The sequence below is a fragment of the Mytilus trossulus genome, chromosome 1 (genome assembly GCF_036588685.1).
Source record: "Mytilus trossulus isolate FHL-02 chromosome 1, PNRI_Mtr1.1.1.hap1, whole genome shotgun sequence".
NCBI classification, from domain to species: Eukaryota; Metazoa; Mollusca; class Bivalvia; order Mytilida; family Mytilidae; genus Mytilus; species Mytilus trossulus.
Window position 1 is genome coordinate 80,314,282 of NC_086373.1, and position 23,368 is coordinate 80,337,649.

Consider the following 23,368-nt stretch of genomic DNA (forward strand, 5'->3'; position numbering starts at 1 on the left):
CTGTAAGCCAGTCAAGGTCGTTAAAAACTTCCATTTGGGACCCCCCTTTTTAAAGTTTTATATATTTTTTAAGTCAATTACTATGTAACATATCTTCACTCTCTACTTTATACTGATCTAATCTATTTAAAATCGATATCAAAATAACAGTAGTTTATAAACTTTGACCCATAAAATATTTAGAAAAAGGGGGGTCCATTCCGAAGGCGCCGGTGGGGTTGATCTATCCTTTTTATTTAAAAAAAAAAAGAGGCTGATATTAGTGCGGCTATACGAATTCTTGATTATTAACAACAATATTTTGAGGGATTGGTTTCTTATAAAGAACCTTGAAACAACGTGATATGTTTTTTTTTTGTTGTTTTGTGATAGCTACGCATACGCATGCTGAAATGATACTTCCGGTTGTACCGCAAGAATGGCGGACAAGCTGACCGATGCCGAAATAGCTGACGAATTAAGGAAGTTTGGAGAACAAGTGAAGGTTCCCATAGACAGGAAAAAGAGACCATTGCTTCTAAAAAAGCTTAACCATTATCGTGCAAAAGAAAGGGCTGCCACGCAGCCCAAAAAGTCGTCACCATCTCGTAAAAAACAGCCGGCTGAATTTAGCTCTGAGGAGAGCGCCGAAGAGGATAATGAAGCCGATTCAACATTTGGAAAAATATTTGGTCGTGCGAAAAAGGCACCATCATCTCCTTTCTACAGCAACACTAACACTATTGAAATATCCCCCTCGTCGTCAAAAGACGACCCTAAACTCAAAAGGAACACGAGAAGATCTTTTCTCTCAAAAGATGTTAATTCTTCTGAAAACAAATCAAAAATGTACCCGGACTTGTCAGAACTGTCCATTTCTAGTGACAGCAATTCGAAGAACAGTTCTTTAAATAGAAGCACTTTAGAATATAGTTATGAACAAGAATTCACAGACTCTGATCCAGACGAAAGTACATATGAAGTAGTAAATAAATCGGTGAACACAACATTTATTTATGACAATCAGGATGAGGAACCAACACTCCACCAAACTCGTAGCACACCTCATCGCGGTACACCAAATCGTAAATCTGGAAATACCCCAAACTCTGTCTTGGTTCAAAGACAAAAGAAAAATAAAGCTAACATGAATCATGTAAATAAATTGCCAAAAGAAGAACCTGAAGAGCCATTAGAGGATGCATTTCAGACTACAGAGAAAGTAACAGAAACATCATCAAGCTATGTTTCATCAATTCTAGTGCTTCTTGTTGCCATATTCTTCCTCAGTATCTCACTCACATATGTTTATTTACGAAGAGATTATTTGTTTCACACAGAATCAGAATCAGGTTATAACTTAGATACATTTTAAGTTTTAATCTTTTTAATGTAGCGGGTGGGTTGTGTGTATTCATTTGGTTTAATCTGAACAACCTGATTTAAAAACATACCTTTAAACTTAATATTGTATTTGGTAAAAGGGTGAAAATAAGTAAACCCAGGTAATATGTATAATTGAAAATACTATTTTTATATCTTTACTAATTGTTCAATCCCAAGACATGTTAACTTTCTTAATTGTTGATAATTTACTCACATCTTGTAATGGAGGTAATGGTCAATAACAGTCATGACTGATTTAGAATGTAAAAAGCACAAATTTAATTCTTGAATTAAGTTGAATTTATAAATTAAACATGTTAAACAATTACATGTACTGAAGCCAGAAAGTTTGCTGCCATTTTGTCAAAATTGCATATCATTTAGTATTAAATGTACATGTTTTTAAAAAATCCTGAATGCAATGCTTTGTTGGGTATAAAGTATAATTTTCACTCAGTTAAGTTTTTGTATACTTAAGAATCCTTAGCGCCCTCCAAGTTACTGATGTAATGCCCCTTAAATATTAGACTGATGATCGCAAATCATGCTATTAAATCAAGTGTTATTTTTGTTGACATCTGAGAAGATACATTATATACTAAATAAATAGCGACAATGTTTTATTACAATGTATTTAATATTTTTAAGCATAGCAATTTAAAGTTCCAACAACTGGGTAGATTTTTTTTCACAAATTGGTGTTGCTTATTTTCTCTTAGAATGCATGTGTCCTCCCTAAAAACAAATTTACAAGAAAATACATGTATGCTTAACCATAAAAAGATAAAGGAAGATGTGGCAAGAGTGCCAATGAGACAACTCCTCATCCAAGTCACAATTTATAAAAGCAAACCTATAAAGTACACAATAGTTTCATGCCAAATATTGAACAAATGTCAGTCATTAAAACAAATTTTGTTTAAAGAATACATGTATGTGGATTTTCTACTTTTTGGATGAATAGAAGTCACCCTTATTGTAATACTCATACAGTTAAGACTGAAAATCATGTATATTATGTCTGTTGGTATGAACGATAGTTTGAGAAATTGACCCTTAATTTTCAAAATTGAAAAAAGATCCTTGATTGTTGATTGGTGGGAGGTCTATGGAATGAGACCCAGCTTGTCAGTCTTGTTCAACACAGGATTCAAAAAGTATGTTCATGAATTTTGGATATGTAAAAAAAGTGCAGAGAAATATATGTGTTATATTTTGGTATTAATAAATGAATTTATTTTTCAGGTCTTATTGTGCCATGGTCTACAAAGGTGAGTGGAATTAAACAAAAAACGTGTCATGTCTCCTTTTATATCTCGGTTTCCGATTGGTCAATTCTATGGGAAAGTCTAAATGATTCTCGGAGTTATCTGATCTTGTTTCATTTCATACGTAAAGTCAAGAGAGAGTCTGCAAGACATTGACGTCATGGGAAAATTTGTAACTTATTTTATTAGACATACCACAAACAACACTTGTTAGATTTTTTTCACGGTATATTATACAATTTTACTAACTGTATGATAAGTTCTATTCATACGAAAACTAACAGGTTTTTTTAAAACAATTTTTATAATAAATCATTTACTGTGGACGTGTATTGCCAATTCTTCAGCGGTTTGCAAAATTATTACGATTGACAAACTTTGGTAGGATTGCTACGGATGATTCCGACAACAAATGTAGGCATGTTTTACATCATTGTAAAGATAAATCAATTTAGATTTACGATAGAACAAGTTTTAGTGGGGTTGACAGCCTATAAAGCGGCATATAACGAAACTTCCTTACCACCTGACATTTTTCTAAAATGCAAGTTAAGTACCTTGTGTTATAATAAGGTATATATAGGAATTTTTTTCTGAGACAAGTGCCTGTGTCTATGTTTGAGACTTGAATTTTTTGATTTAAGGCAGTTTTTACTTAAGCTAGGATTGATGAATTTAAGTTCCCTGGTGTTTTTTTTTCATTTTTGCAAATCTCGAGCTATAAGAATTAACAGTCAAATATAATCAACTTTTAAACCTTTAGGAGATTTTTTTGGCATGTACCTTTCAGGCAAGGTTATAATCATGCAGGGTTTTCACTAAGGTGGGTTTAAAAGTCCTGGACTTGAAAATTTGTTTGGACTCATTATGTTAAAAACTGGCTAGTCCAAAGATGCATCAAGATTGGAAAATGTTGAACCTAGTGTCAATTGAGGACAAATGTAGATTTTAAGTCCCCTACAGAATGGGACATTAGATTTGCACCCTGTCTGTCTGTTATGAACAGTTTAATACAAACCAAATTTGAATTTTGTTTTGGGCTGTTTGTGCAGATTTATGGTTTTTGTCTATATTTATTGACAAGACAACCCTTTTGATTCTTTATAAATTTTAGAAATTTCATTTCCGAGTTATGGGATTTTATTCATTAGAAAAGGGGGATTTTCCAGTTTTCAGACAATAACTCAAGAATGCTTTCACTAACTTGCAAGATTTTTTTGTGAATTTATCTATCTATTGAAGTGAGCTCCCTTTTTATTAGCTCACCTGGCCCAAAGTTTTTGGCTTATAACTCAAAAACCAAAGCATTTAGAGCAAATCTGATGTGGGGTAAAAGTGTTTATTAGGTGAAGATCTATCTGCCCTGAAATTTTCAGATGAATCAGACAACTGGTTGTTAGGTTGCTGCCCCTGAATTGGTAATTTTAAGGAAACTTTGCTGTTTTTGGTTATTATCTTGAATATTACTATACTATAGATAGAGATAAACTGTAAACAGTAATAATGTACAGCAAAGTAAGACCTAAAAATAAGTTAACATGACCAAAATGGTCAATTGACCCCCTAGGGAGTTATTGCCCTTTTTAGTCAATTTTACACAATTTTCATAAAATTTGTAAATTTTCACTAACATTTTTCACTGAATCTATTGGGCAAAGTTCATTATAGATACAGATAATTGTAAGCAGCAAGAAAAGTAAGATCTACAAACACATCCCGATCACCAAAACACAATTTTGTCATAAATCCATCTGTGTCCTTTGTTTAATATTCACATAGACCAAGGTGAGCGACACAGGCTCTTTGGAGCCTCTAGTTTTCATAAATTTCAAATATGAATTATTGAACTTTATTGTTTGAAATTGTGACAGGCATGTCAGGGGCTCATGGTGCAGCTGTGTATCATATATAGTTGTGTCTGTAACATGACATTGTCCTTTACACCTTTAAAGACAAAAGAAATATGATTAACATTTTAAAATAAATACATAACATAACCCAACATTTCAATTTGTGCTTGGCATAACAATAACATAGATGAGATAGTTATTATTACATGTATTAAAAAAGTCATCCTTGAAATTTACATTTTTCAGTTTGGTGAAGATAAAACACATGATACAGATGATATCTTGGAGATTGTTAGAAAAATTAGTGCTTACATTCATCAGCAACCTCTAGGTATGGAAACTTGATCATGTATCTTTTGTATACATTTGTATTTATGTATACAAAGAGTATGTGTGGATTAACAAACCTAAATTATAATAAACAAGAATTGTTTAAGAAACACATAGCGGAGAGTTTCCGAAATATTGAAATCACTTAATGTATCTTATGTCGCCCTTTAAAATGTAATCATAGTATAGAGAGTGAAATAACGACGTTTATTTCACATGTGAAATTATCTTTTTTTTATCTAACTGGGAAATCAATGTGATTTATTGCAACCAACATAATAACTTTTTTTAACACATTCTATTTTATAGTTGGTTTTATAAGGGTCTAGATCTCTAAAATTTTTCATTCCATAATATCTACAATATTATTTGAAACCTAACTTTACACAGACATTACAGACTTGGTATTATTGTTTGACTCATCTTGCTCAAATGATAATGTGAGCCTTTCGAATTCTCATCACTAGATCAATTTGTCTATTATTTTGCATTTTATAACATTCTCAGAAATCAGCTCCTTGACCCATTTTGACAAAAGTAGTAAAATGACACTATCAGGAAATGAATCTAATAAAAAATTATATTCTTCTCCATTTCCAATGCCTGATTAACATTTTGTTTCCATTGTTCTTACAGATCCAAAAGCAGATGCGAAAAGAGTAACAAAACAAGTTGTGAAAATGAAGTTGGAAAAAGATAGGGTTGTTAAGAAGGTTTGTTTAAGAAATTCAGTATTATACTTTGTGTTTTTTACAAGGTGGTGGTGTGTTCAGACTATGTTGCTAAATATAACTTATCATATTCAAAGCTCGTGAATATATTTTTGAAAAATTAATAGAAAAATACCAGAGCCAGAGGTAATTTGTGGTAATTCAATTTAGTAATTGAGATTAACAATAATTTATGGAATTTTATTGTTTGGGTATCAAAATCATGTTTATTATTGTCACATATAAATACATTGACATATTTCAACTGGCATATGTTTGGTTAGACTAAATGTAACATACTGGAGGCAGATCTCTGGATAGGCACATAAAGAATGTGACAGGTTAAATATGTTTGTGAGCGTTGAGTTCTCCCCTAACGTGGGACAGTGGTGTAACAGTACAACATAAGCAGAAACTATAAAAATATCCCTACCTACTGATCACATCTCCCTACCATGCAAGGGCTGTATATGCAGTCAAGGTAGTTGAAAACTTCCATTTGTTGTATCACATTTTTTGTTTTAATTATGTCATTGTTGATTGCTTTTAGTAAATCCTAAACACATTTTTTGGGGTCTTATTAAGTCTATAATCAAAACTTCCTCTGAAAAGAATAAATTCATTGTACCCTAATAGACAAAAACCATGAAAGTTGGTCCTTTGATCTAGAAAAATGTTTCTCACATGAGCATTTATACTTGTGTCAATTGCCATGAAGCTTTCATGTGATATTGTTATATGACTGCAATAAAATTTTGTGGTCGTATATTGGTATTGCATTGTTGTTGTCTAAAACAGTTAGTTTCCAGACAATAACTTTAGTATAAGTAAATAAAAAATCTTATGAAATTTAAACACAAAGTTTGAAACATCAAAGGAAGGTTTGGATTGATTTTTGGGTAATAGTCCCAACAGTTTAGGAATTAGGGGCCAAAAAGAGGCCGAAATAGGCATTTTTGTAGTTCCTAGACAATATCTTGTGTGTAAGTGTATAAATCTTTCTGAAATTGTACCACAAGGTTCCATATCACAAAGGGAAGACTGGGATTGAGTTTGAGGATAATTGGCCTAAATGTTCAGGAATTAAGCGCCACAAAGGGGAAAAAAACCAAGCATTTTTCTAGTTGCCAGACAATAACTCGGGTTCAAGTGTATGGATCTCTCTGAAATTGTAATGAAAGCTACCATACCACATAGTGAAGGCTGTGGTTTGAAATTTTGGGGTGATTGCCTCAAACGTTTTGGAATTAGGGACCAAAATCAAAGATTTTTCTAGTTTACAGACAATACCTTGTATAAAAGTGTATGGATCTCTCTTTAATTGTACTGCAAGGTACCATACCACATAGTGAAGGCTGTGGTTTGAAATTTTGGGGTGATTGCCTCAAACGTTTTGGAATTAGGGGCCAAAATCAAAGATTTTTCTAGTTTACAGACAATACCTTGTATAAAAGTGTATGGATCTCTCTTTAATTTTACTGCAAGGTACCATACCACAAAGGGAATAATTGACATGAGTTTGGGAATAATAACTAAAAGGAGGGTTAAAAAAAATGGGTTGGGTGGTGTGGGGTTCTTTCATAATTTTTTTCTTTTTCTTAAAATTTTGAATGTTTACATTGATTATTCCTTATTAATATATAAAAGAAAACAATACTGATATGGGAAGAGATACATACCAAATTCAATACAGTAAAATTGAAGATTTCTTGTTATTGCCCAAATACTGTGCAATTAAAAAATTTCTTTTCTTTTTATTATAATTTGCTGAATTTTACCATGTTGTTAGATTATGGATATCAGACCATTCTAGGTAAATTAAATGTCCAATTTCAAAATTTTAAGATCTATTACCTCATTTTAATATTTTGTGTCAGAAACCTTTATTATGTCAAAAATTTAATGACAATCCAAATTAAGACAGTATCAAGCTTGAATACTGTGTCCAAACTTGTCCCGACTGTTCATGGTTCGACCTCTACTGTTGTATCAGGCTGTGCTCAGCAAATCATTTTATTCTTTATCTGATCATTTAGCTGGTTACCTAATTGTTGTAAAATGTTTTGGAGATATATTTTAGGGTGAAACAGTTGTTTGTCTTCTTTCTACTATATACAATAGGCTGCTGATGCATTCAGACAATCCAACTGTACACACATAAACACATTGCATCATAAAATGTTGTGGCAATAATTCATACAAGAAAAATATGTGCATGTAAATCATATAATTTAAAAACTGAACATTTACATTTCAATGTTCCATGTAAAACCAGGAAAAACTGTTTTAGAAAAATTCATATAATGACAAGGAGATGTGAACTTATTGCCAATGAAAAAAAGTGGGTGTAAGCAATTATGCTAGGGCAGCAATGGGACAGTCGTGTAACAGTGCAACATAAGAACATGCCTAAGCATGTATTACAATTCTGGGTGTTCAAAAATGTTATTCTAATTTGCCATTGTGATATTTTATTTTCTGCACTTAAGAGTGTACCATGGAATTTCAATCTTGTTTATATGTTAAATGTTTTGTATAAAGTAATTAATTTGTGCATGTTTTTCAGGATGGTGTTGAATTTATGAAAGCGTTACATTTAATCTTAGCCAATCCAGTGTGGTCCATCAGGTTAGTTGATTTGGTTTGAATATGATTGAACAGCAATAGATCTATAATGCAGCAGAGATGCAGATAAAAAAAATCCTGTCAGACATTGGGTCTGGCATGTAAGACACTTTTGACTATCAACTAATTACTAGACCTATTTATTTAAAACAAAAAAGAAGCAAGTTTTGAGTTGGATTTATATACACCTAACCCAGATAAGAGCAACCAGGCTATTAAAGGATATGAGACTATATTCAATTTAATTATCCTGCATGAGAATGATTGGTCATGAGATATAGAGCTGTAATCCCATTCAAAATTCACACACAAAATATGGCTCCCATAAATTTAAACATATTGAAATATATTGAAAGATAATCTGTAATAAATTTTATTATTTTTCTTTTTACAATTAATGGAACCCTTCATATTTTCAGATTACTTAAGGAAGATGGTCAGCCTATAGTATATACTCCAGATTCCGAAGACGAAGATGCTGTAGAAAAGGCAGCATATCTAGAAGCAGACAGAGACAAATCATTGTTAGAAAGACTGAGGGACTCAGCATACAGAATATTTGTTGGATTTGTCTTGTTGTTATCATGTAAGGGAAACAATATACCGTCAATGAAAACACTTAAGTTCAATGTATTTGAAGCTCTTTTCTTAATTCAACTTCATCTGGAACTCTCAAAACTTAACATTTAAATACATCGGATAAATAAATATATAGAAAAAAGGAGTACTATGACCAAAACAGACATAAGAAGAATAAACAATTCATTTACAGTCAACTTTAACTGAGAGAATTAGAACCTTCATATTTTAATGATTTCTTAATTTATCAACAGGGAAGTTTGTCTACTTATAATAAAGAGGAAGATAAAATGTAACATGGAGTTTAAGGCAATTCCACATGCTGATGTTTAAGAGACAATTTTATAAGAAGTGGAACTGTCTTCTGACTTTAAATCCTGGTGCAATGAACCATTTGCTTATGTGATAGTTGACCTACTGCAATGTCAAGATATTGTCATCTCATGAGTGATGGAAATATTACATCATATGTATAAAAAAAGAAGATGTGGTATAATTGCCAATGAGACAGATATTCAAAAGAGACCAAAATGACACAGAAGTTAGCAACTATAGGTCAATGTACGGCCTTCCACAATGAGAAAAGCCCTTACCCCATAGTCAGCTATAAAAGGCCCCCGAAATGACAATGTAAACAATTCAAACGAGAAAACTAACGTCCTTATTTAGTAGTTGTCATTATTTTTCTACTAATAATCTTTTTCTTAGAAACTAACATTAGAAAGATAAACCAAGAATGTTGGTACAGTTTACATTTTACAATTTAGATATGCAAACAATCTGATAATCGGTACATATACTGCTTTGTAGGTATCATAGCAAGTGAAATAGGGATGATAATTGTCTGGTTTTATTTTTCAGGTATTATAGCAGGAGTGATAGGGTTGTTAATTCTCAGGTTTTATAACAAGTCCAAAGAAGAAGAACAAAAGAGAGTCTACAATATGGTGGAACAAATCATTGGTAAAATTATCTTGATTATAAAATCTGTCAGTTATCACTTCCTGTTAAAACAAAATGATTTTTTTTTACTTTTCTTAGGACTACTTAATAGCAACCTGATTATTAATTTACTTTTAGGGCTTTCAATTATGCTTTCTGATCATTAGGGTTCTAGTAGTCAATATTTCCAGTCAACTTCAATATGATTTTTATTATTTTTCTTGTTTTGTATAAGTGAATGTATATTTTACTTTGAAATTATTTTCATAAAACTCATACTGATTTACCATAAGGGATTTGTAAACTAATGGTGTGTAAAATTTGTGCTTTTACATTATGCTACATGATTTTTATTTTATTTTATGAATCTATTTATAATTCTGTAGCATACCAAGTGAAGGGGTTGTGGTCATACTTAAATTTTACCCCAGATTCATGGTTGACTGAACATGGAAATGTGATATTGTTGGTCAATCATGGTGTCCTATATAATTGACATATATTTTAGTTTCTTATCATCCTTCCATACGGCTATATCTGTTTCCTCAACGTATCCATGAAACTCGTATCACGATAGCTCAAGCTCTGAGGAGACGTTATCAACTTGAGGTGGAAATATCAACAAATTCTCCCAACATTTATTCCATCATTGTTATGATAGCATGTCACTTGCAAAGATGATTTGTTCAAATAAATTACCCTTGCATACAAATTTATGCATTGTGCAATTTTTATGTTGCCAAATTTTACCTTTTATTATTGAATAAGCAATAGTATAAACGTGTCCCACCAGATTGTAATTAACGTCGGCCGGGACTTCTTTTTATTTAAATTGAAATCTGTGAACTTACATGAACTCCTGGTATGACCTACATTGAGATCAGTCTACTGAAACAAATGTCAACAAAACGGGGGTGGAAAATTTAACAATTAAAACTATATTTACAGTATAAACCAATTATTCACAGTAAAACCAATAACAAATTCAATTTAAATTGTTTAAATGCACTTGTGTTTAATCACAGCAAAGATAAAACATTTTACATTAAATTATGCAAAGTTCTATCAGAGCTCAAACACCCTTTTCCTGACAAGTCTAAAGCACTTATTTCGTCTTGTGAAACAAAACAAAACAAAACAAACACACAAAATGGCCACTGATACAGAGAGTGATAGTGAATCATGGGAATCGGGAGACAATTCAGACACGAATACATTATTAAGTGAAATGGACAGCCTCATGCAGTTACTGGGACTTTTCAAAACCAAGTTCAAGCACTAGATATAAATATCTCCCTTTAAATGTTGACAAATTTCGAAAAACAAAGTGCCACAAATGAAAAACAAAAGGAAAATGCAAAAGTAGACAAGTACACTAAAACTGACAGTCTTCAAACTGCATCTTTTGGCATAACATCCTCAGCAAAAGCATCAGAGAGTGGCCGTTTAATTCTAAATCAAAGTGCCACAAATGAAAAACAAAAGGAAAATGCAAAAGAAGACAAGAACACTAAAACTGACAGTGATCAAACTGGCACAACATCCTTAGAAAAAGCTTCAGAGAGTGACCGTTTCAGAGATGTAACAGATGCTGATATAAACTCCTTTCTTCAAGAGCAACTTAATAAAAATACTTCAAAGAAAACAAAGTCTGATTTGAAAATTTTCCAATTGTTCTTAAAGTCAAAACATGATGAAAAAAGAAACATTGAACAAATACCACCACAAGAGTTGGACAGATATCTTAGTTTTTTCTTTCTTAACGCCACAAAGGAAAAACAAACAAATGGTACTTTTGAATATGAACCATCATCTCTTAAGTCAATACAGCAGAGCATTAGCCGACATTTAAAGGATAATGAGTATGGATGTAATATTATAACTGATGATGAGTTCCGCAAAAGTCATCAGACTCTGAGCGCAAAATTTAAAAACTTAAAATCACTTGGTCTTGGAAAAAAACCCTTTCACAGATATCTCAACAAATTTTACATGAAAAACGTTATGGGGTCCAATAGCCCTTGCTCTCTTATAAACGCAGTATATATTCATAACAATTACCATTTTGGTTTAAGAGGAGTAACTAAACATTGTAATTTATGTTGGGTGATATATCACTAAAAGTTGACACAAATGGAGACGAATACCTCCAGTATTGTCGAGAAAGGCAGACAGGGTGAAAATATAACAAATGTAAGAAAATCAGGACCAATCGCAGTAGAAAACAAAACTGACTGCACTAGATGTCCTGTGTTTCAATATAAACTATTTCGACAAAAAAGACCGGAAACCATGAAAAAAGAGGATTCCCTTTTTTATGTTCAGGCTTCAACTTTTCAGGATAATAACTATGAATCAAAAATTCTTTGGTACAAAATCTCAGACTAGGAACTAAATTAATTTCTTAAATAATAAAAGATATGGTCACGGAAGCACTCCCCAATAATGATAAAAGACTAACTGGTGCAAGGAAGGGTTCAATCCAAAAACAAAAAGACAATGGAGTGCAAGACACAGAAATTGTACAAAGAACAGGACACAAAAATGTTAACAGTTTGCTATCATACTCCAAAACAAGCTTGGAATAACAACAAAAACAACATCTCTAATGTTATCTTTAACAAGAGCATCAGAAAATAAAGAAAATACCTCACCAGTATTAGAGCGCATTTGTTTCTAATCTAAACGAAGTAAACGATTACGCGCATAGTCGTTTAATCCATTTGTTTCTTACATTTTTTGGTCAACGTTCACATCGTTCATGTAAACGATGTACGCGCAAAATAGTCGCATAGTCATTTATCGGTGAGACGTGTAAACGATAAATTTGTTTCTGCATCTGTCGTTTAAATTAATACGAGCCTGTGTACGTACATGTTGTTTTCGCAAAGTCCTGGTTATTTATTTCCCGCACTTTTACCTGTTAGTTTACAGTGCGTGAGTTTAATCTATTTCTGTCTGACAACATTGGGTCGATAAAGTTTATTAAACGATGTATTTGTTTCTAGCAGCTCAACGTTTACTAAACGATAGTCATTGATGACAAAATTTAGGGTTAGAAACAAATGCACTCTAAGAGACGATAACTTCAACACAGACTCAATGAACTGTAAGCAAAAACAGTAAACAGTCAATTTACAAAGGAAATTTTAATTTTTCACAATTACATCCGGCAATGAGTGGTCTTTTCACCAATGCAACATTCCATGGTGGAAATTTCAATTTTACATTTAACAATGGGCCATCATCGTCATCAGATCAGCAACCCTCAGATGTCAACAAACAGAACAAAAGAAAGCGTCTCTGCATAATTGACAGTGATAGTGATTCCTAAAATATGATAATGATTCAATTCATTTATTAGTTGGGGAGCGGGATTATCCAATATTTTTATTACTCAATATGCTTAAACGCAATAAATATCTGACCAACAAATGTATTTTATGTATCAAATCAATTGCTAAAATAATATGAATTTCTCCAGATGCTCTACAAATAATAACTCCACTGTATCAGTATCATATATACTAAGTGTGAACAAATTAAAAATAGTCTTATACTGAAAATGTGTAAAAATAATTTTGCTTTAAGCAATTAATGATTTAATGGATTTACAAAGAGAGCAAATTAACAAAATAAAATCATCTTGATTATATATCAACCTTTTATAACTAGCTTTAATTTATTTAATGTAAACTGAATCCAGTCTGCAAATAACAAAAAAATAAGAAGATGCAATATAAAAGCACCAATAATAAAGATATTAATCAACTTACGATGAAAGCAAATTTACAATGACCAAAATACATACTGTGTAACAAGCTTTACACAAAAGCACCAACCAAAAAAAAAGCTTTTGAACAACAGATACCGGTAAATTGTTTTCTACATCTATTGATATAAAATATCAGTTGCAAGTTACAATGTGAAAACTGGTGTAAATCATAATTATATTGGCTATATCAAGGAAAAATCCTTGGCTATATGTACATTGATCATTCACATGAGATAGACTCAAGTAGGCAAAATATTAAATGATTAATACATGTAAACATGTTAAGATTCCATTCATAGTATTTACTGTTTCAGTATAACTAAGTTAGGATTTGAACCTAAAACCTTCTCATAAAGAGATGCTCTGACCACTGAGGTACCTAGTTGAAACACTGAAAGCATATACATTTCTCCAAGAATCATAAACATGATACATCTTATCAATTATTCTACAAGTTACCAAAAGAATGATAAAAAAACAAGTCATGTATATTAATGTACATAGACCAACAGTATGCAGCGAAGCAATAGTGAAAAACATTCCAAAATTTCAGGAGATCTTGGTTGTTTTTGTTCCTCAGTGAAGAAAATACCCCCGGAAAATGTTTTTCTCAATGATGACATTAGGCAAAGCAGTTATAGGAAATAGTACTACTCAATAACTTGAACCAAATACGATCCCAATGCAATTTGGTGAGGAAGTCGGTATGAAAAAAACACCTACCTTCCACGTCTTCTCAGGTACAAACAATGACGGTTGCAAGGTGAGAGATGTTGAGATATTACATACAAAAAGGTCAATTTACACAATATCCGTCTTTCTCAAATTAACTTCTCCTTAAAGAATTACGACTATCAAATATTTAAGTCCTCTCAGACTTAATACAAACAACATTTTGATGCGATATTTCTTGATTTTTCTTTCTGATGTGTATGCTTTAAAGTTGTTCGGGAGTCAGTGAGTAGATTTCTTCTTCTTGTGGTGATATTAAATACTTTTGTTTTTAAATCTTTCATTAAGCCTTGTTTCTTTTCTTTTTTTTGGTATCATCTTCAAATATTATATACCAATATATGAATTATCATGAACAAAAAACATTTTTCTTCATGTAGTTAATGGGAATATTTTACCCTGCGTATTTTGGCCGCAAGGTGTTCTGCGGTTTAATATGTCGATGATGTGCGTTGCCTAGTAACAACAGAGACAATCCGGTAATAACAATTCCCGCAAAATTATTAAAAAATTAAATTTTAATAAAAACATTGCTTTGAAAGATGATAAAAATGTTATCCAAATGTGGATTGTATAGATATTGAAAAATATCAGCTCACTCGACAGAATATGAAGCTACGCTCACTCTACATTTAGCTTCATATTCTGGCTCGTGGGCTGATATTTTTCTATATCTTTATATCCACACCCAGATAACATGTACATATAGGCATGAATTAATCATTAACGTGTATGATATTTCATATATGATCAAATTTGATTTAATATTGACTATTTTTCAGATGTCATTAAAGATAACTTTGAAGCAAGTGAAGGAGAAAGTAATGTGCCGTCATTTATGGCCATTCAACATGTACGAGATCAACTACTACCTATAGCAAAAAGGTAAACAACTTTGATGATTGAAGAAAAACTAATGACTTAACTATATCAGAAAGCTCAATAAGTTAATTTAAGAAAAGTTTGAACTTATTACCTTCATATCAAACAAAATTACAAGATGTTGAAGCTGTGTATACATACCTTTGCAGATATGAAAAAAATTTGAAAATAATAAAATATGAAAACCAAAAGGTGTATGTATAATTTTAACTGTTTTGTGCTAGTGTACTGTTTTTGTAGGACCTTTAGGTGCTACTACACCAGAACACTGTCCGTAGGAAGATGACTCTACTAAAAATTCCAAGCAGTATTATGTTATTACAGGAGAGAAAGAAAAAAACGCAAACAGGTTACCAAAACCTATAGAAAACACCTATTTATTGCACTTATATCTCTGTTAGGGTTGTCAAATATTGCCCAGGCCAGAAAACCTGGTTTGAAAAGCAATATGGCTTTACCATAATATGTTTCATGCTGCATGATAAGCATATTATCACTTGAGTGCTTGATTTATTTTCTGATCCTTATACTTTTATTATTGTTTTAGAAAGAAACTCCTGCCTACGTGGGAAAAAGCTGTTAAATTTATTGAAGCTAATGAGTCGAGGATTCGAGTTGAATCCCAGTCCATACAAGGAGAAGAATTTCTGGTCTGGAAATGGCTTCCAGTAAGATAATTTACTTAAGTATTCTGATGAGAAATTAAATATTTCCAAAGGACAAATGAAGGATATGAGGAATTTGATGTTAGGGCTATTCCATTAAGATGTATTTGGGAGGGTAAGAAGGGACTTGCAAATATCCCTACAAGCAAGAATTTTTTTTTAGACAATTTTGCATAATGGTAACAGAACCATACTGAAAAAAGTCCCATGACCCACATTAGTTAATTAAACTTCCCTTACTACCCTCTCACATACGTTTTAATTAAATAGCCCTTATGAGGCATTTTGGTTTTGAATGCCATTGCTTATCCAAATTTATTCTATGACTTGTATGAAAACATAAGTTAGTGATAAGTTGAATTATCTATATCTTCAAATATTAAGCATTATGACTCACTAATTTCATGCCAGAGATGATAATGTATTAGAGATGTAGTATATTGGTTAGATGTGACAGAAACCCAATGACACAAACAAGAATTTTTAGATCAACATTAGGCGTTCGAAAGTAGACATGTTTCTTTGTCATTCCTAGAATACTACATGTATGTGTTTATTAACTGTTCTTTACATTATCTGTTCTGAAGTTATCAAAAAGAGAACATTTCTGCTTTTAATTCTGGTAACTTCCAAGAACATTACACAGCCATATGTCACTAGAAACTTAATCTTCATTAGAACTTTTGTTTGGACAATTGAAAGGTTGTGATATAACTATTGAAGTAAAGTCTACAACATGAAGTCACTATATATACTTAAATTGATTGACATTTAGTTACTGAAATGTTACGTTCTTTATTTTCAGACAATATCTAATGGTGGAAAAGTTTGGCAGGGGCAAGGTATGTGGAGAAAAACTTTAATTTTGAAATTAAACATTTATTGGATCATCATAGACTTGAATTTAATCCCATGAGAAATCTGTTTTCTCTAATTTTGTCATAAGATAAGTTGAAAAAGCTGCAGAAAGTTTAATATCATATCTTTATATAAAATAAAACAGCATCATGAAACTAGTTACTGTAAATTCAGAAATTAATGTGTTCATTTATAACGGATTTTTAATGAAAAGACAAAAATGTGTAATTAATTAATGCAATTGCAGGAAAATCTGCATTTGGATATACAATGTATGCTTCAGAAATCAAAATACTCGACCAAATAAAAACTTGGCTTTAATTTTTGAATTTACAATATCAAGTTAACAGTTTTCCACAGGTTTGAATCAAACTTGTGATTTGAGGCCATCATGCAAGCACAAGACCACCTAGTCAGTCAGAAAATGAAGAGACTTTGTTGTATAGATTTAATGAATATAAATTTAAAAAAAAATACATTTATACCAGTAAAACTATTATGAGTTAAAGTAGATTCAATTGTACTGAAGAGCCCTTATAAAAGTATAGTATATCTTCAATTAATATATATATCAATTACTTTCTTTTTGCAGCCTTTAGTGAGAACAATATGTCACCATCAACTAGTCTACATTATGGCCCTACTCCCTGTCTGAAGATAAGGAACATGTTTGATGCTGATATGTAAGTGTAAAACTAAAAACATTTTAACATTTCTCTGCTAAATAGGTTCAGGATGCATAGGTTATTCATGCTTAACTAGTAGGAACAAGATGCTAAAACAATTTTTACTTTCTTGTGCATAGGCCCTTGGGAATTCACTATCAAAATATAAGCTTTGTGAGTCCTACCGGTTTAACTGTATAATTACAATCAGTATGGGCTTTCAAGCTTTATTGCATAGATACAAGATATACATGACCTACCCTTTTATCTTTACTGCAGATACAAGATATAAAAGTCCTTCCAACATTACTGCCTAGATACAAGATGCAGAGGCCCTTCCAACTACACCCTTAAATGCAGTTGCTATACATATCATCTCTCAGCTTTTCTCTCATATTTGTTCTCTATTGTTTATGCAAGAATATAATGAATGTATGCAGATAGTTCACATTTAACTGATTAATCTCATAGATATATTTGATATTTCTATAAATAGCATATAGGACCTTAGTGTGATGAATGCAATGTGTTTTTATTTAAAGAAAAATTAAAAAAAAAAAGAAGTAAATTCTTTATGAATGAATTAATATTGCAGGGAAATAGAGGAAGACTGGGAACAAAATGTGAAAGACGCCATTCTGGAGAAATGTAGAGGAATAACTGGTATACTACACATACATGTAGATGATACGTCGAAAGAGGTATATATTATTTAATGTTATGTTAATAACTGGTATACTACACATACATGTAGATGATACGTCGAAAGAGGTATATATTATATAATGTTATGTTAATAACTGGTATACTACACATACATGTAGATGATACGTCGAAAGAGGTATATATTATTTAATGTTATGTTAATAACTGGTATACTACACATACATGTAGATGATACGTCGAAAGAGGTATATATTATTTAATGTTATGTTAATAACTGGTATACTACACATACATGTAGATGATACGTCGAAAGAGGTATATATTATATAATGTTATGTTAATAACTGGTATACTACACATACATGTAGATGATACGTCTAAAGAGGTATATATTATTTAATGTTATGTTAATAACTGGTATACTACACATACATGTAGATGATACGTCTAAAGAGGTATATATTATTTAATGTTATGTTAATAACTGGTATACTACACATACATGTAGATGATAAGTCGAAAGAGGTATATATTATATAATGTTATGTTAATAACTGGTATACTACACATACATGTAGATGATACGTCTAAAGAACATAACTGGTATACTACACATACATGTAGATGATACGTCGAAAGAGGTATATATTATATAATGTTATGTTAATAACTGGTATACTACACATACATGTAGATGATACGTCGAAAGAGGTATATATTATTTAATGTTATGTTAATAACTGGTATACTACACATACATGTAGATGATACGTCGAAAGAGGTATATATTATTTAATGTTATGTTAATAACTGGTATACTACACATACATGTAGATGATACGTCGAAAGAGGTATATATTATATAATGTTATGTTAATAACTGGTATACTACACATACATGTAGATGATACGTCTAAAGAGGTATATATTATTTAATGTTATGTTAATAACTGGTATACTACACATACATGTAGATGATACGTCGAAAGAGGTATATATTATTTAATGTTATGTTAATAACTGGTATACTACACATACATGTAGATGATACGTCTAAAGAGGTATATATTATTTAATGTTATGTTAATAACTGGTATACTACACATACATGTAGATGATACGTCGAAAGAGGTATATATTATTTAATGTTATGTTAATAACTGGTATACTACACATACATGTAGATGATACGTCGAAAGAGGTATATATTATATAATGTTATGTTAATAACTGGTATACTACACATACATGTAGATGATACGTCGAAAGAGGTATATATTATTTAATGTTATGTTAATAACTGGTATACTACACATACATGTAGATGATACGTCGAAAGAGGTATATATTATATAATGTTATGTTAATAACTGGTATACTACACATACATGTAGATGATACGTCGAAAGAGGTATATATTATATAATGTTATGTTAATAACTGGTATACTACACATACATGTAGATGATACGTCGAAAGAGGTATATATTATTTAATGTTATGTCAGAGTGAAAAGTGTTATAAACAAAACGGTTCGTAGGCCATACGAAATATAATTACATGTCAAAGTGAAAAGCACATGGTGTTCCATGTAAGTAATATTTAACACTATTTTGAATGTAGTTTCTTTTTACTGTATTTGTTATTGCTTATGAAAACATATTTTCAAGATAAGTTCAGACATGGACAGTGAGAATATTTGAGTTCAATGAATTTATAAAAGCAGTATATGAACTTCTGAAATTAAAGATTAGTTATCATTTCAAGCTCAACATAAGTTTTGATTTACACGGTTTATTTATTGCTAGTTTTACTGAAGGGAAACAAAATAAAAAAGAGGTAGCAAACAAAAGGTGTATGTGGAATGAAGACAAATGACTTGGAGAAAAAGACCAAAAGGAAAATGTAATTCTTAAAAACACAATTCAGAAAACTTACTTGAGCAATACAAACCTTACAAAAACCATAGTGTGCACTCAGGTGCTCCTGAAAGATAAACAGTTCTTGCTCCACTTGTACAAACCATCATTTCTATATTGACTCATAAAAATACATCAATAGGTTAAATTTGTATGCAAGTCCTACACCATAAACAAATATTTAAAATTTATTTGTAAAATGATTTTTACCTTTGCTCAGAACCCAAACATTTAAATGTGTTGTTGAATTTGTATATTTGAGTCATTGTATTAACGTGTTGATTCAATTGTAGGGCTGTGTGTACATGAAATGTGGAAGCTGTGAAGTGGCTTACAAAGTGTACAAATCTTTACATGGATGGTGGTTTGATGGTAAGTTTACAAGGAAGTGTCTTAGGCCAGGATTTTTTAATTTGTTGGTTTACGGATCCGCCGACCCGATTTTGCCGGTTTCCAGAATAAAATTAAAATTGACTTTTCATGCTTTTTTATTCCCGCCGACCATAACAAATGCATTATCCCTAAAAAATAATTAAAATATCCTTTTTTTATGAAATGAAATGCATTAATCACTTACAGAAGTGATGACACTTTCTGTTGTGAAAAATGAAACTTTCAGGTTACTTTTCTAAAAATAGACAAATCAATTATTAATGACCTTGAAATGTCGTTTGCGCAAATAATTTTGCGGAATGAAACCTGTGTTTAAAACCAGTTACACAATAAGTTCGTTTCCTTCATTTGTCACCAGTCTGTAAGATGCCTGTTCTCATAGAAATAGACTTGTCCAAATGTGGACAGGTGGAAGTTCAAGACATCGAGTTAAAGTACTGAATTTTAACAAATCATTTGAAGTTTTCCTGTTTTCATAGATGATAAAAAAAATCGTCAATTTTGATAAAAAACGGGAATGCGTGACAACGATTATTTAACCCAATAGTGGACGAGTCTATTACGTTTTTTATACGACCGCAAATTTTGAAAATTTTTTTGTTGTATATTGCTATCACGTTGGCGTCGTCGTCTGCGTTGTCGTCGTCGTCCGAATACTTTTAGTTTTCGCACTCTAACTTTAGTAAAAGTGAATAGAAATCTTTGAAATTTTAACACAAGGTTTATGACCATAAAAGGAAGGTTGGTATTGATTTTGGGAGTTTTGGTCCCAACATTTTAGGTATTATGGGGCCAAAAAGGGCCCAAATAAGCATTTTCTTGGTTTTCGCACTATAATTTTAGTTTAAGTTAATAGAAATCTATGAAATTTTGACACAAGGTTGATGACCACAAAAGAAAGGTTGGGATTGATTTTGGGAGTTTTGGTTTCAACAGTTTAGGAATTAGGGGCCAAAAAAGGGCCCAAATAAGCATTATTCTGGGTTTTCGCACAATAACTTTAGTTTAAGTAAATAGAAATCAATGAAATTTAAATATAATGTTTATGACCACAAAAGGAAGATTGGTATTGATTTTGGGAGTTTAGGTCCCAACAGTTTAGGAATTAGGGGCCAAAAAGGGACCCAAATAAGCATTTTTCTTGGTTATTGCACCATAACGTTAGTATAAGTAAATAGAAATCTATGAAATTTTAACACAAGGTTAATGACCATAAAAGGAAAGTTGGTATTGATTTTGGGAGTTTTGGTCCCAACAGTTTAGGAAAAAGGGGCCCAAAGGGTCCAAAATTAAACTTTGTTTGATTTCATCAAAATTAAATAATTGGGGTTCTTTGATATGCGGAATCTAACTGTGTATGTAGATTCTTAACTTTTGATCCCGTTTTCAAATTGGTCTACATTAAGGTCCAAAGGGTCCAAAATTAAACTTAGTTTGATTTTAACAAAAATTTAATCCTTGGGGTTCTTTGATATGCTGAATCTAAAAATGAACTTAGATTTTTTATTATTGGCCCAGTTTTCAAGTTGGCCCAAATCAAGGTCCAATATTAAACTTTTTTGAATTCATCAAAAATTGAATAAATGGGGTTCTTTGATATGCCAAATGTAACTGTGTATGTAGATTCTTCATTTTTGGTCCCGTTTTCAAATTGGCCTACATTAAGGTCCAAAGAGTCCAAAATTAAACTAAGTTTGATTTTAACAAAAATTAAATTCTTGGGCCTCTTTGATATGCTGAATCTAAACATGTACTTAGATTTTTGATTATGTGCCCAGTTTTCAAGTTGGTCCAAATCAGGATCTAAAATTATTATATTAAGTATTGTGGAATAGCAAGTCTTTTCAATTGCACAGTATTGTGCAATGGCAAGAAATATATAATTTCACAATATTGTGAAATAGCAAATTTTTTTTTAATTAGAGTTATCTTTCTTTGTCCAAAATAGTAAGCAAGAAATATCTTATTGCAAGATTTTTTTTTAATTGGAGTTATCTTTCTTTGTCTAGAATCAACTTATATCTTTGTTATATACAATTCACTTTTTACTACCAACTGATAAATTTAAATAATCTTTACCATTCAGTGATAACAAGCAGTTTTTTTACATCTTAATATTTTATGATGTATTTAAATGAGTAGTTATTGTTGCAAACTCTATTAGAATATTTTAATTGAGATTAGTTTTGGAATAAGGGAAAGGGGGATGTGATTAAAAAATTGGGTTCAATTTTTCTCATTTGAAATTTCATAAATAAAAAGAAAATTTCTTCAAACATTTTTTTGAGAGGATTAATATTGAACAGCATAGTGAATTGCTCTAAGAGAAAATAAAAATTTTAAGTTCATTAGAACACATTCATTCTGTGTCAGAAACCTATGCTGTGTCAACTATTTAATCACAATCCAAATTTAGAGCTGAATCCAGCTTGAATGTTGTGTCCATACTTGCCCCAACCGTTCAGGGTTCAACCTCTGCGGTCGTATAAAGCTACGCCCTGCGAAGCATCTGGTTAACTTATTTATTTTCGTACGGCGTTTTTACATTTTTGTCTATCAGTTTTGGTGCTTATTAATTTATTATTCACCAACAAGTTTTAAATAAGAGCTACTGACATGAATCTCTTTTGATTATCTGTGAAATGACGATGTAATTTCGTCTATGTCCGTGCACCCCTTTTTTACGGGAAATTATTAGACAATGTCATGCGATGTTTATTACAGCTGAGCAATAATATTTCATCGAACTAAAATTTAAGAATGATGACAAAATAGTATGACAAACATATTATTAGAAAGGTAAAATATATATATTTATTTTGCATATCAGTTTTATGTCTTGAAAGATGTTTTTTCTTTCTTTTTTTTCCCGACCGACCGACCCGACTTTTTCATGGAGAAAATCCGTAAACCAACAAATTAAAAAAACGTGGCCTTACTGAAGAAACTGAGCTTCCTTCTTTAATGTCAACTAGACTTCTATACTGTTAAATCATCATTGATGACAGCTTTATATAAGGAATAAACAGACTTTGTAGGTACAATGAAACCTGTCTTATCTGACACACTTAGGGGCAACAGAATTGTGTTGGATTGTACAGGGTATCTGATGTAAAAAATGTGCAGAAATTTACATATTGACCT

At 31.3% G+C, this 23,368-nt stretch overlaps 1 protein-coding gene across 2 annotated transcripts in view; it reads left to right on the plus strand.

Annotated features, from left to right (window-relative positions):
• The first annotated feature begins 378 nt into the window (after positions 1-378).
• The window catches only part of LOC134686685 (inner nuclear membrane protein Man1-like), a 28,715-nt gene continuing 5,725 nt past the window's right edge, over positions 379-23,368 (plus strand). For both annotated transcript variants that reach the window (XR_010101643.1, XM_063546355.1), the window contains exons 1-13: positions 379-1,331; positions 2,611-2,636; positions 4,730-4,814; positions 5,450-5,526; positions 8,090-8,151; positions 8,568-8,734; positions 9,589-9,690; positions 14,959-15,061; positions 15,606-15,726; positions 16,529-16,565; positions 17,174-17,264; positions 17,842-17,947; positions 20,125-20,203. Coding sequence is in view for 1 of the 2 variants with exons in the window: in XM_063546355.1 (XP_063402425.1) it covers positions 419-1,331; positions 2,611-2,636; positions 4,730-4,814; positions 5,450-5,526; positions 8,090-8,151; positions 8,568-8,734; positions 9,589-9,690; positions 14,959-15,061; positions 15,606-15,726; positions 16,529-16,565; positions 17,174-17,264; positions 17,842-17,947; positions 20,125-20,203 (1,969 nt within the window). In the remaining variant the exon portion in view is untranslated. The remainder of the gene's footprint in view (positions 1,332-2,610; positions 2,637-4,729; positions 4,815-5,449; positions 5,527-8,089; positions 8,152-8,567; positions 8,735-9,588; positions 9,691-14,958; positions 15,062-15,605; positions 15,727-16,528; positions 16,566-17,173; positions 17,265-17,841; positions 17,948-20,124; positions 20,204-23,368) is intronic.